This window comes from Chelon labrosus, assembly GCF_963514085.1.
Source record: "Chelon labrosus genome assembly, chromosome: 2".
NCBI classification, from domain to species: Eukaryota; Metazoa; Chordata; class Actinopteri; order Mugiliformes; family Mugilidae; genus Chelon; species Chelon labrosus.
In genome coordinates this window covers 29,345,845-29,359,073 of record NC_140338.1, presented here as the reverse complement: position 1 = coordinate 29,359,073, position 13,229 = coordinate 29,345,845, and the positions used below count along the sequence as shown (strand labels likewise).

Here is a 13,229-nt window from a genome sequence, read left to right as displayed (position 1 = left end):
TGTGTGATTTGTTGGTTTGCTGTTATCCAGGTTGACAGTGGAGGAACACATCTGGTTCTATGCTCGCCTGAAGGGACTTTCAGAGGAGAAGGTGAAGGCTGAAATGGAACAAATTGTGAATGATGTCGGACTGCCTCACAAACGACAGTCTCGCACCAGCACCCTGTCTGGTCAGTTTTTTTTCCCCCAGTATTTTTCAGATTTTGTATGTAATGGAAGTGGAATTTTATATCAAGATTTCTTTCTTCTTGTGTTTCTCAGGTGGGATGCAAAGGAAGCTGTCAGTTGCCCTGGCTTTTGTTGGGGGCTCAAAGGTTGTGATCCTGGATGAACCCACTGCTGGTGTGGATCCTTATGCACGCAGAGGCATCTGGGACCTACTGCTCAAATACAGACAAGGTAAATATAATTGACTATCTTCCTGGTGGTACAGTTTTTTGGAAATGTAGTTTGAGTATTCTGTCTTCAGAACCATATTAAAGCACATTAAGTTAAACAATTTTTTGTCCCTTTCAGGGCGCACAATCATCCTGTCCACTCATCACATGGATGAGGCTGACATCCTGGGCGACCGTATTGCCATCATTTCCCATGGCAAGCTGTGCTGTGTGGGCTCCTCGCTCTTCCTGAAGACTCAGCTGGGAACAGGCTACTACCTGACCCTGGTCAAGAGGGACTATGATTTGACACTTCAGTCCTGCAGGAATTCTGCCAGCACGGTCTCCTATAGCAAGAAACCAGAGAAGGTAAAAGAGAGGTTAAACATATACAATTAACAATAAATAAGCTCACTCTCTGTCTTTTTAGTAGCTAGGAAGAAAAGAACATTGTCAAGTTTCCTTTTCTAACATTGTTCTCTGAAGTATGTCTTATTTACTTTTAACTGTTTACCTCCTGTGTCTTTTGTTCAGGAGGACAGTGTATCAGAAAGCAGTTCAGATGCAGGCCTAGGCAGTGAACCAGAAAGTGAAACCACCACTATTGGTAAGAGCAAACAGATGAAATGGAATCCAAATAATCAGCATGAGCTCGGTGCAACAGGGAAAGAATGTCATTTAATCTCTGCTGAAATGTAAATTTAGTCTTCTAAGATAATTATGTTTGCTGTTCCCTCTTACTGACCTTTCCATAATTCTTTCCAACAGATGTCTCCCTCATCTCCAATGTGATTTTCAAGCATGTCCCAGAAGCTCGCCTGGTGGAGGATCTTGGCCATGAACTCACCTACGTCTTACCCTACCAGTCTGCTAAAGATGGAGCCTTTGTGGAGCTCTTCCATGAGCTTGATGACAGACTCACTGACCTGGGAATATCAAGTTATGGAATATCTGATACCACCCTGGAAGAGGTAAGAGCTGACTAAAGCTTTTGTTTTGTCTAGTGCACTCTGATAGTGAGCATGATTATAAGTAGATCTAAGTATTATGTTTCATTTGCTGTGCATCTGTAGCCAATAAACTTCCATTTTCTGCTTGCTAATGTTTTAATGTGTTTTCTTCCAATGCTGCAGATTTTCCTGAAAGTGGCTGAGGACAGTGGAGTTGATTCTGTTGAGCTTTCAGGTAAGATTTAGCATGCATTTTTTCTGTTCTTCACGAATGATTTGCAAAGATTTTTGTATGTGTTATAAATAAAGACTGTTATACTGTTTGTTGGCATATATTAGAAGAATCAAATGTGATGAAGGGCACACTGTCATGTAACAAAACAGCAGCCATGATACTCTGATAGTTTAAATTAACACGTTGACTCTTGTGTGGCCGCAGATGGAGTCGTACCAACCAGGACTCGCCGTCATCATGCATTCGGAGACCACCAGAGCTGCCTGAAGCCCTTCACTGAGGACGACTTTGACTTAAACGACTCTGAAGGTGACCCAGGTAGAATTGCACTACCCAGCATGCAGTGCAATGCTTAATTTTTTGGTGCTATTACACAATTTGCACACATACCCAACGTGTTGCTAGTGTGCTCATGTGTGTTGTGGTATCTGTGTTTAGAATCCCGTGAGACTGACTGGCTCAGTGGAACAGATGGTAAAGGTTCATACCAGGTCAAAGGATGGAGTCTGAAGAGACAGCAGTTTGTCGCACTGCTCTGGAAACGGTTTCTCTATGCCCGGCGCTCCAGGAAAGGCTTCTTTGCTCAGGTGTGCTGATGCTCACTGTGGCTATTATTATTAGGACGATGAATAGAAAATTATATAATAATTCTGTGTCAGTTATTTTTTACTTATTAATGAAAAATAATACATTGTCATGCTTTTTTTTTTTTCTTCAGATCGTTCTTCCAGCAGTGTTTGTGTGTATTGCCCTTATCTTCAGCCTGATTGTTCCGCCATTTGGAAAGTACCCTAGTCTGGCTCTGGATCCCGGCATGTATGGAGAACAGTTTACCTTCATCAGGTGAGATATCTGTCTTTCTCTATTCTTCTTCTCATCCTTTTTTTCTGATTCTTCTTTGCATTTGTTTGCAGTGATGTTGTTTATTGTGTTGGTGTATTTCTACTGTTTTACTAAGAGTAATGTTTTCTCTGGGTCTTTGTAGTAATGACTTTCCTGAAGATGCTCACACAAACAAACTACTGGGAGCTCTGACAGAAAAACCAGGCTTTGGGACGCGCTGCATGGAAGGAGAGCCCGTACCGTGAGTTTTAAGATGAAAAAAATACTTAAACAAATGAAACATGTACAGTAGATCTATAGATTTTGCAATCAGTCAGAAAGCATACCCATAAAAAGACTCTTCTCCTTCTGTTCACCAGGGACACTCCCTGTACTGCAGTAGAGGATGAATGGTCAGTCCCTCCAATCTCTGAAAGTGTGATGGACATGTTCAACAATGGCAACTGGACAATGGAGAATCCCTCTCCTCTGTGTGAGTGCAGCTGTGGAGGGCGTAAGAGGATGCTGCCCGAGTGTCCTGCTGGGGCTGGGGGACTTCCACCACCACAGGTTAGTGACTCCAAACAGAAACCTAAATCTAAATACAATTAAAAAGTAAATAGACTAAATATGAAATCAGCCAAATAGACATACATTAATTAACTATTTTGTTTGCTTTGAATCCAGACCAAGATCAGTGAAACAGACATTCTCCAGAATTTGACTGGCAGGAATGTGTCAGATTATCTGGTGAAAACCTACGCTCAGATCATTGGCAAGAGGTAAAACACACCTTACTTTTTAATATTGTTTTTTAATCTGACTATATTTTTGTAATGAAAAATAGTTCTCAATTATAGAAGCATTAAACCTTAAATAATTTATTTTTCCTGTCCTACAGCTTGAAGAACAAGATCTGGGTCAATGAGTTCAGGTACATAACCAGACATGATGCATCTTCATCTTAATTTGTGTATTGATAATATTGAGCTCACATCGTCTCTGTCCTTCACTCACATTACAATGTCTTTTCTCTGTAACAGATATGGTGGCTTCTCATTGGGTGCCAAGAGTTCTCAGTATCTGTCTAATAAAGATGACATTGATGATGCGATTGCTGCGCTGAGGAGACGCTTCCATCTTGAAAGAGTAAGACATCACATTGTTTGTTACACCAGACTGATTCTTAGTCGTCAGTTGCTCAAAGAAATTGTGTCTATGGTTTGAGTTAGGTACCACTGAAATGTTACTGCAGATCTGAGCAGTTTACAGTTCACCTATTTGCTGGAGATACTCTGTGCCTCACCAACTCATCCTCTTTTATTGTTTCTCTCCCTCCAGGGATCATCAGCAGATCGTTTCTTTCGCAGTCTCTCCAGTTTTATTCAAGGACTGGACACCAAGAATAACGTCAAGGTTAGTGCACATATACAGACAGACTCTGTAGCTCATCATTAAGCCTCCTTGACAAGTTCCTCTAACAAAGCTGCTGCTACACCCACAATATGCACAATAATACATAATAAAATATAAGTCACTAACTCTATTTATTTTGTGTAATATCAGATAAGAACTGATTTCTCATTTTCTCTTTATCTATCACCTGCACATATGATAGATTTCTTTTCATTAGTAACAACTTCAGTCAAAATATTAACACCAATATACACTTGAAAAACACCTATAAATTCTTAGAATAGATATGAATACAAGTCATATGAGGTACCTCCCAAATTTATAAACTCTTTCAGGCTCAGCTGACCTCCAGTGCTGCTCTGTTTGTTCCTTTGATGTTACAAAAACTGAAATCTCACATCTGTCTCTCTTTCCGGTAGATTTGGTTTAACAACAAGGGCTGGCACAGCATTGGTTCCTTCCTCAACGTGATGAACAACGGCATCCTACGGGCGAGTCTGCCAGCTGGAAAAGATCCCACAAAGTTTGGCATCACGGCCTACAATCATCCACTCAACCTCACCAAGGAGCAGCTGTCTCAGGTCGCATTGTAAGTATTACAGTCAAAATGCAATGAAAATCTCTTTTTTTAATGTTAATTTACAGAGAGCCCTTCTCACCATTTCATTTGCTATCCTCTCTCTTTTCTAGGATGACGACATCAGTGGACGTGCTGGTGTCCATTTGCGTGATCTTCGCCATGTCTTTTGTCCCTGCCAGTTTTGTGGTCTTCCTCATCCAGGAGAGAGTGAACAAGGCTAAACACATGCAGTTTATCAGTGGAGTGCAACCCTTCCTCTACTGGCTGGCCAACTTTGTCTGGGATATGGTAAGACTTTTTATATTTGCTTAACCATTGGCACATTTGGCTCCACTCAGTAAAGTCAAAAATATTCCTGACCTCTTTTTCACCCTGTTTTTCTCCCTCTCCTGCAGTGTAACTACATAGTTCCGGCCACACTGGTGATCATTATATTTGTGTGTTTCCAACAAGACGCCTACGTCTCATCTACCAATCTGCCTGTGCTGGCCCTGCTACTGCTGCTCTATGGGTAAATTGGACAAACACTCACATTTTTGGCTATTCCTTTTATTTTTTCTCTTATTTTCATCTAATATCATATGTTTGTGTCATTTTTCAGATGGTCGATCACGCCTCTGATGTACCCAGCCTCATTCTTCTTTAAGATCCCCAGTACCGCCTATGTAGTTCTAACCAGTGTCAACATCCTGATAGGAATCAATGGAAGCGTGTCCACATTTGTCCTGGAGTTGTTTGGAAGCAATGTAAGGAATGATTAGTGTCGATAGATTGACTGACAGCAGTTCAAAAATAGGAGTTTTTTCAAGCTTTAGAAATGCTTGACTCTTCATGATTGAACATTTGTCTTTCAGGAGATTGGTGGTATCAATGACATCTTGAAAAATGTGTTCCTCATCTTCCCTCACTTCTGCCTGGGCAGAGGACTGATTGACATGGTGAAGAATCAGGCAATGGCTGACGCTTTGGAGAGATTTGGTAAGCCCAACAGACCCTTATCATCACCTGTAATAAATGTATTCCTACTGGTTTTGAAAATGTAGACTAAATGAACTTAAAGTACTAAAACGACTGTTCTGTTGTAGGTGAAAATCGATTCCGCTCTCCTCTGGCCTGGGACATGGTGGGGAAGAACTTGTTTGCAATGGCCATAGAGGGTGTTATCTTCTTCTGCATCACGGTCCTCATTCAGTACCATTTCTTCTTCAAGGCCAGGTGGGTGGCTCATTAGATAAGTGTTTAATTAGTCAGCTTTAAATGCATAAGTGCGTCTCCTCATTTCAGAACACTCTCTGACAGAGACCTCATTACTAAAAATAATCAAGGGATTTGGATTGATTTGGATTACACCCACTGGGTGTAGGAGTCCAATTTAAAACTTCCTATGAGCTTGTCTTAAATGTGACCTCTCCTCCGAATGACCATCCAGGTCCTCCACCAGTCATCTGAAGCCTATTGGAGAGGAAGACGAGGATGTTGCCAGAGAGCGGCAGAGGATCCTGAGTGGTGGAGGCCAGTCAGACATCCTGGAGCTCAGACAGCTCACCAAGATCTACAAGCGGAAACAGAAACCAGCAGTGGACCGGCTGTGTGTTGGCATCCCTCCTGGAGAGGTACAGATATTTTCTTCCTGTTATACCTGCCACATAAAACACAGAATACAAGTGTTGATTGGATTATTTAATTATAGAATTAGTATGTTTACTTTCAGATATGTTGTGTGTTTGAGTGTTGGTGTTTAGTAAAAAATATATTCTCTCCCATTCCTGCAGTGTTTTGGTTTGCTGGGAGTGAATGGAGCAGGCAAAACCAGCACATTTAAAATGCTGACAGGAGACTCTGTGGTCACTGGTGGCGAGGCCTACCTGGCTGGAAAGAGGTAATAGACATGTACAGTAAATCTATCTAACTTGCTGTATGAGAAAATATTTGATTCAAAACTAGATTTGATAGTTTTGCTTTCTAGAAAACTGACATACTCCCTTGTTGTGTTTTCTCTCACTCCAGTGTGAATACAGAGATAGATGAGGTGCATCAGAACATGGGATACTGTCCTCAGTTTGATGCTATCAATGACCTGCTGACTGGACGAGAGCACCTTGAGTTTTACGCTATCCTGAGAGGAGTGCCTGAGAAGGAAGTCTGTGAGGTCAGCAGCAACCAGCACACGAACAAATCATAATTATCTTTTATATGCACACACATAATTCCACCTTTTGGGATTGTTTGTCTGTTTTGTATGTTAGTTTCATAGTAACAGATAATACAGATGACAGTTTTTACAGATATACAGAACAAATGTTTCAAACATTTTTTCAGTCCAAAAGAAAATGGCAAGACTCTCATGAAAAATGTCTGTCCCTCCACTAGGTGGCAGAGTGGGGCATCAGGAAACTGGGTTTGGTCAAATATGTGGACAAAGCAGCTGGCAGCTACAGCGGAGGAAACATGAGGAAACTCTCTACTGCCATAGCTCTCATAGGAGGACCTCCTGTTGTATTTCTGGTCAGTGGGAACATATTTCATAAAACCTAGCAGGATTAAAATGTTCCTAAAGACAAGTTCTGTATCTAACAGTATTTTATTGCATCAGCTGAATTTCTGTTTACCTGTTAACAGGATGAACCAACAACAGGCATGGACCCTAAGGCACGTCGTGCACTCTGGAATGCCATCCTGAGCATCATCAAAGAGGGACGATCTGTAGTCCTGACATCTCACAGGTTAGATATAGTATATATACTGCCAACAGATTTAGAAATGTTCATCTGCCTTTTCATTTCTTTATCACATAATAACCTTATCCTTGTGTGTTCTTGTGTACAGCATGGAGGAGTGTGAAGCACTTTGCACCAGGATGGCCATCATGGTGAACGGCAGGTTCCGATGCCTGGGCAGTGTGCAGCACCTCAAAAACAGGTAGGCACACACACACAACAGAACACAACTCAGTAGCTCACACTAACTTGGACTTTTTTTGGAAAAATATTTAAACGGGCTCTCTTACTAAGCTCTGTGGAATGCGGTGTTGACTTTCAGTAACGATGCTATGCAACTCTTTCATACACAGTAAAACTATTTTATTTATAGTTGTATATCCAGTAATAATTAACCGAATTTTGTTTGGTCATGGTCTTGGTAGTGTTAAATACTCTGACATGCAGCAGTTAAAGTATTTTGGACAACCACAACGATGTTTTAAATAAACAACGTAAGGGCCTGTAGCATGTTAACCATACCGGAGAATAATACAAAAGTCTTAATGTATCTTTACATATACATTTTTTTGTGTCCTTATCAGGTTTGGTGACGGCTATACCATCATCTTGCGGGTGGCAGGTCCAGATCCAGACCTTCGACCGGTGATGGAATTCATTGAGCTGGAGCTGCCAGGGAGCACGCTGAAGGAGAAACACCGCAACATGCTGCAGTACCAGCTTCCCTCATCCCTCACCTCTCTTGCCCGCATCTTTGCCATGCTCTCTAAGAACAAGGAGACACTCAGCATAGAGGACTACTCTGTCTCTCAGACCACTTTAGACCAAGTAAGCAAGAGCACCCATTGATCTTAACTAGGGTGTGATCTCAATTTAAGCCTTAAGTCTAATTTGTGTTTCCTTTTCTTTTCCCTCCCGCAGGTATTTGTAAATTTCGCCAAGGACCAAAGTGATGAGGACCACTTGAAAGACATTCACCTGAACAAGCGGGACGCTGTCGTAGTGGACATTACCCAGCTAAACTCTTTCCTCATGGACAGCAAGACCAAGGAGAGCAGTGTCTGATTCCATAACATACCATCAGCGGGAGTTGATAAGCATCACCCCACCCTCCCCACAACCAACAACTTATGGACCACTAACGTGTGCGGGAGAAGAACTATGTTCATTTTTTTATTTTCACTTTTTAGTCTTTTTTAATTGTTATCATTTCTCAGTGGACCTGCTCTTCAGTGCACAGCCTCTTGAAAAGGCAGAGACAGCAGGTATCGTGACAGACACTGAAACAATGAAAACTCAATGCAAATCAATGCAAGAAATATATATTTATGATAAGAAGATATTTCTGTGAGGGCTGGAGACTGGTGCTTCTCCTTCACTAGGTGGACAGGAAGAAAGAAAAGACTCAGAACACTTGAACCGACAGACAGCGGCATTTTAATGCTGTGTCAGACTGGAAAGCATGGCTACTCACAAAATGGACAAGACGTAGGGGACGATAGAAGGAAATATCTCTAGTTTTTAATCCCTGTTCCTCAAAGCAGTTAGCCGTAGTCAGTGGGACTGTGTACAACAGTGTAAAACACACAATTCAAATCATTCACTGCCAGCTGTTAAAAAACAGACTGACTACTTTTCTATTCAGGGTCTCCCGATTTTACTTCGTTACCAAGCGCAGTTGTTTTGTAATACAAATTATGGTTAAAAAATGCATTTACAATCCAGTTTCAGTCATAAATGTGCAATCATCATAATATTAATTTTTACTAAATAGATTTTTTAAAAGATAATTGAATTCTTCTTGATAAACATAACCTCTGTGGAGTTCTTTTATTTTTTTTCCCTTTATATGGATAACATTTTAAGACCGCTAACCAAGTTGTCTCTTTTTTATTTGTCGTTCTCTGTGTCCTTGACATCGTCCAGTACAGTGCCTATACCGTTGGTGAGCGAAATTTGAGCACTCCATTAAAAACAACAATGTATGTAGGCTGCCAAGGAATGTATTAGACAAGACAGATACCAACACGCATCAAAGCACAAAAAAATGTGTTGTTTTTTGTGAAGAAACTCGACTGTTCTGTTTCTAGTTTGTGTCTGTCATAGTCAAAAACAAACAAACAAAAAAAATCTTGTGGTTGCTCGATGTCTGTACAAAATGTGCAGTCTGCTATACTGGCTTGTTGTTTATCACCTCTTGAAATGGAACTTGAAGGCTTATCTGAACGGACACAGGAGGGATAAAGATGGCTGAAGAATTTCGACAGGCTTTTGGAAGCGACTTGGAAATATATACTGCATGCTTTCCACTGGGCCGCACACCTGGACTATCAGCGCTTTCGTGTGTGCGCCGCAGCATGCCGCCAGATGTGCGAGTGAAGATATGGAGAGGACTGAATTCTGCTTCGTTGTTGTTGGATTACTGGCATATGTGTATGTGTGGAGTCTATATCCAAATTATGTTGTAAAAAAAATAATAAGGAGGAAGTCAGAAATGTGACATGAATCGGATGGAAAAGCATCTTTTGACCTGAGCCAGTACCGATGTGGTTATTATGTACAGTAGCAATTTTGTGACGTTGAATCAAAAAGAAAAACGGAGGAGTGAACAAACAGTATCTGTGCCAAACGAAGCTGAACACGCATCTTTGAGCAACCAGCAGAATCTGGAGGATTGTATTGTAAAGAGTTGTGCTTCGTTTTATCCATCAGCTCCGTTAAAGGAACCCTCCTCCTCTCGTTCTCAAATCAAAGAAGCACGTATGTGTAAAAGTTCTGCTCTCTCGTTCAGTCTGAAATGGACTGCAAGTTCTTTCTACCCTCTAGTGACGTTGCCAAATTCAATCTCTTTGTCAACACATCCATAAACTGCCACTCTGGAGCTGACCGTACAGACAGTAACTCAAATATTACAGATATTTCACACGGAACAGTTTTTAAGAGCTAGTCAATAAGTGAGTGCCGCGCTGATTAGAATCGTGCTTGCAATGCTTTATACAGATCCTATCCAGGGATTCAATTGATGACAGATTATCTCGGGGATCTACCAACAGCTCTGGGACTTCAGGCCTATTCTTCTACCAACCCCGGGCTCTGAACTTTGTCCCACCAAATCTCTCTTTTTTATAAATTTGAGCACTTTATTGGCTAAGCAGCCTTTTGTTTCAGCTGCATAGAAGTGGGGATGTGGTCACGGCAAATGGAGAAAAAAAAAAAAAGAAATCTCTGCACTGGATACAGACTAAATTAAGCTACACCACTGCATTAGAAGATCTGTCTCAAACTTGAACCACAACATGGAGACTTGGACGTGATTAAGAGAAGCGAGCAAAATGGTGAAAAGCAGAGACAGTAGTGGGGTTAAAGAGAGAAATGTAGGACAGTACTAAGGTGGTGATTTTTCTCTTCTCGTGCTCAATATTATTATTTGTTTACATTTTTAAGTATTATGGTTGTTTGAGTCTGTTACTCATGTGTATAGTTACTCTTTACATTAATAAAAATTCATACATTTTGAAAATAAAGACTGGATTGGATTATTTTTGGCGTGTGTCACAAGTGTGCATGACACGTGGGCGTTTGCAGCTCCCGACTGTACAAAACAAATGTTTGCCTCATATCTGGGTGGGTGTGTGCTGATGTGACTCAACGACTATAGAAGTCTTTAGAGGTTGCTCGCGTTAGTGTGACCATTTTCACCTGCTGTCTTCCCACACACACACACATGGTTTAATTACCTGTAAAAACCAGAGGCATTCTGAGTTAGTCATTCATCCACCAACACCATGATTGGGAGAGTTGTTTTTCTGGGACTGCTGCTCATCTGTGTGACCGCAGGTAACAATGAAAAAACAACTACAATGTATTTTTATTAGTAGGATTTTTGAGGTCCTTTTGTTGTTATAGATCAAAATTCAAATGGAGCATGTTTTATTGAGAAGCAAATGTATTGAAATCGTCATGTTTTCATGAATTTGAACAGATCTGATGCAACGTCTTTGACCCAATCCACCTTAAAAAAATTAATTTACAAAATCAAAACATATCTTTAGATAGTGAGCCTAATGAACAAATGATAATAGTATATAAATAATTATAGTCACTTTATATTTCTAACAGGTCACTTTATATTTATATTTTCTAACAGGTCACTTTATATTTTTAACATAGTTTATAGTATAAACATTTTATTTCTAGTCACTTTCTATTTTTTATATAGCTTTTGTATTTTATGTTCAATGTTTGTAACTGCTACTGGATGCTTGAATTTCCCTCGGGATTAATAAAGTATCTATCTATCTATCTATAAATGCTTGCTTGTTTTATCAGCACTTTAAATAGCACATTGACAAGTATAATGTGTCCTGACATAAAGGGCTATCACGCGTATGTAAAATAACTGAAGGTTCCTATCACTTAATAATACCTAGAATTATCATGGGCATTTTTATAACGCAAAACAAGTCGGAGGTTGGCCTTTTTGCACGGCAGCAGGTATTTATTTGAATCAGGGCAGTTAGTCTCTGAAAGCTGAAGATATTTTTCCTGTATGAGCTCATGTGCTTCCATGTAAGGTGGAATATATTCATGGTTTTATATAAATATATGTGCATTTGTTTCATGTTTTAAAGGTGCTGAGGAGAAGACCGGAGACATGAGAATGGTAACATGCATCTTTTAATAGAAAGAATAGAGTTACATTGTGCTTGAAATAGTGTATTTTTCTGTCTGTCTGTGTTGTGTTTTGTTTTTTTTGTTTGTTTATTTACTTTTTTTTTATGAGGATTGTTCACCTAAGCTTTTATGGATGGAATTAAAGTGTGATTGACTCATTTTCTGGCAGCCCTCCTGTCCTGTCACGGAGAATATTGTGGCGTGCCCAATGAACTTCGCTCCTGTGTGCGGCAGCGATGGAAACACTTATGGCAACGAGTGTGCCCTGTGCGTCCAAAGACAGTGAGTACAGGCAGCTGCTCCGCGCTCATGGCATTCACACATTAGTTCAAGATCACCAAAGCTGACTTTGTGGAGAATGCATTGCTTGAGTCTCCCTCTGGTGGTGAAAGAAGTTGTAGACTCTGGGTGAAGGCAGCTCATTCAATAGACTTTTTACTGGTTAAAAGAGGTCATTTGGCATTAAAAATACCTCTGGCTAAAACCTTTACAAACCACCCAAGTTCAGTGTCAGGAAAGATATTCTGTTTTAGATGATGTCTCTGTTTCTATTTTAAAATCTGCAACTCCCACTTTGCTTTCATACAAAAGGAATTCATAGCCTTTATCTCCAACCCCAAATAGACATTCAGCGAGAATGAGTGAATGTGAGGTTTGTTTTCACAACTTTTCACACCCACACTGACACAAAGTTGAACCAGATCTCAGCTGACAGAATGAATCACGGACGTCCCGTCATGATTCTCTCCTCAGAACAACCAAGTCGGACATCAGGATTGTCAAGGACCAGGCCTGCTGAGCCGCACGGCTGCCCGTGTCGCCGCCAGAGGGGCCAACCAGGACCTGATTATCAATCTGAGATGAAGCTTTGAAATAACAATCACCAGGTTCCAACTGTCTCAAACATGTAACAATGCATTGACTAATAAATTTCAATCAGCAAAAGTTCTAGTGGTGTTTTCTTTTGTCACCTGAGAAATCCAGAGTTACCAAATCAGATATCAGTTTGCATGATATGCACAGAAGAGGTAAAACAGATGCTAGAATTCAAAGATTAGCGAAATAAAGCGAGCAAATGAAGCTGATACCAAAAAGGAAATTAAAAGTACTGATTAAACCAGGCAGCATTTCCATGTTAAGCAAAGGCAGAAGTTGAATGATCGCTTGGTTATCTCAGCGGGTGAGCTAACTGTTTACACTCCTCTTACTGAGTAACACAGCGGGTCAATATTATCCCTGTGTGAAAGAGAGAGACGTGGACAGATGGTGAGAGTGTGAACAAATGCAGAAGAATAAAAAAAAAAAAAAAAACGGCAGATGTAAAGTGTTGAATCTGGAGGTCAAAGGTCAAATGTATGAGTCACATGGCTGAAACCAGGAAACAAGAGAAGTGGTCACATTTCCACAGCGCCTTCCTTTATCTTGACAGTGGAGCAGCAGCAAAGCTTCCACGAGTTC

General features: G+C 40.6%; 2 protein-coding genes across 3 annotated transcripts in view; both read left to right on the top strand.

Moving 5' to 3' along the window:
• The window catches only part of LOC311498557 (phospholipid-transporting ATPase ABCA1-like), a 34,804-nt gene extending 24,195 nt beyond the window's left edge, over positions 1 to 10,609 (top strand). Inside the window, exons 21-49 of one of the 2 annotated variants that reach the window (XM_084559205.1) lie at positions 31 to 170; positions 262 to 399; positions 517 to 746; positions 912 to 984; positions 1,146 to 1,348; positions 1,511 to 1,562; positions 1,767 to 1,871; positions 2,001 to 2,149; positions 2,281 to 2,405; positions 2,548 to 2,646; positions 2,765 to 2,954; positions 3,072 to 3,166; positions 3,286 to 3,318; positions 3,428 to 3,533; positions 3,726 to 3,800; positions 4,220 to 4,389; positions 4,491 to 4,668; positions 4,776 to 4,891; positions 4,982 to 5,126; positions 5,235 to 5,358; positions 5,466 to 5,595; positions 5,810 to 5,993; positions 6,153 to 6,259; positions 6,388 to 6,529; positions 6,751 to 6,885; positions 7,000 to 7,103; positions 7,207 to 7,299; positions 7,682 to 7,925; positions 8,019 to 10,609. In XM_084559205.1, the coding sequence (XP_084415331.1) occupies positions 31 to 170; positions 262 to 399; positions 517 to 746; positions 912 to 984; positions 1,146 to 1,348; positions 1,511 to 1,562; positions 1,767 to 1,871; positions 2,001 to 2,149; positions 2,281 to 2,405; positions 2,548 to 2,646; positions 2,765 to 2,954; positions 3,072 to 3,166; positions 3,286 to 3,318; positions 3,428 to 3,533; positions 3,726 to 3,800; positions 4,220 to 4,389; positions 4,491 to 4,668; positions 4,776 to 4,891; positions 4,982 to 5,126; positions 5,235 to 5,358; positions 5,466 to 5,595; positions 5,810 to 5,993; positions 6,153 to 6,259; positions 6,388 to 6,529; positions 6,751 to 6,885; positions 7,000 to 7,103; positions 7,207 to 7,299; positions 7,682 to 7,925; positions 8,019 to 8,162 (3,829 nt within the window). In that variant the 3' untranslated portion in view covers positions 8,163 to 10,609. Of the gene's footprint in view, positions 1 to 30; positions 171 to 261; positions 400 to 516; positions 747 to 911; positions 985 to 1,145; positions 1,349 to 1,510; positions 1,563 to 1,766; positions 1,881 to 2,000; positions 2,150 to 2,280; positions 2,406 to 2,547; positions 2,647 to 2,764; positions 2,955 to 3,071; positions 3,167 to 3,285; positions 3,319 to 3,427; positions 3,534 to 3,725; positions 3,801 to 4,219; positions 4,390 to 4,490; positions 4,669 to 4,775; positions 4,892 to 4,981; positions 5,127 to 5,234; positions 5,359 to 5,465; positions 5,596 to 5,809; positions 5,994 to 6,152; positions 6,260 to 6,387; positions 6,530 to 6,750; positions 6,886 to 6,999; positions 7,104 to 7,206; positions 7,300 to 7,681; positions 7,926 to 8,018 lie in introns of both variants that reach the window. The other variant, XM_084559204.1, reaches the window with a different exon arrangement.
• A 113-nt stretch (positions 10,610 to 10,722) lies between these two features.
• spink4 (serine peptidase inhibitor, Kazal type 4) lies at positions 10,723 to 12,719 on the top strand. The gene is made up of 4 exons (XM_084559225.1): positions 10,723 to 10,934; positions 11,729 to 11,760; positions 11,941 to 12,053; positions 12,525 to 12,719. The coding sequence occupies exons 1-4, from the start codon at positions 10,883 to 10,885 to the stop codon at positions 12,568 to 12,570; spliced, it is 243 nt and encodes an 80-aa protein (XP_084415351.1). The 5' UTR covers positions 10,723 to 10,882; the 3' UTR covers positions 12,571 to 12,719.
• Positions 12,720 to 13,229: the final 510 nt, after the last annotated feature.

What these genes read in the sequence shown, in the direction of transcription:
- spink4 (XM_084559225.1), top strand. Translation starts at nt 10,883, where the DNA reads ATGATTGGGAGAGTTGTTTTTCTGGGACTGCTGCTCATCTGTGTGACC. An exon ending in GCTCATCTGTGTGACCGCAG is followed by an intron (nt 10,935 to 11,728) that starts GTAACAATGAAA and finishes CATGTTTTAAAG; the next exon opens with GTGCTGAGGAGAAGACCGGA. An exon ending in AGACCGGAGACATGAGAATG is followed by an intron (nt 11,761 to 11,940) that starts GTAACATGCATC and finishes ATTTTCTGGCAG; the next exon opens with CCCTCCTGTCCTGTCACGGA.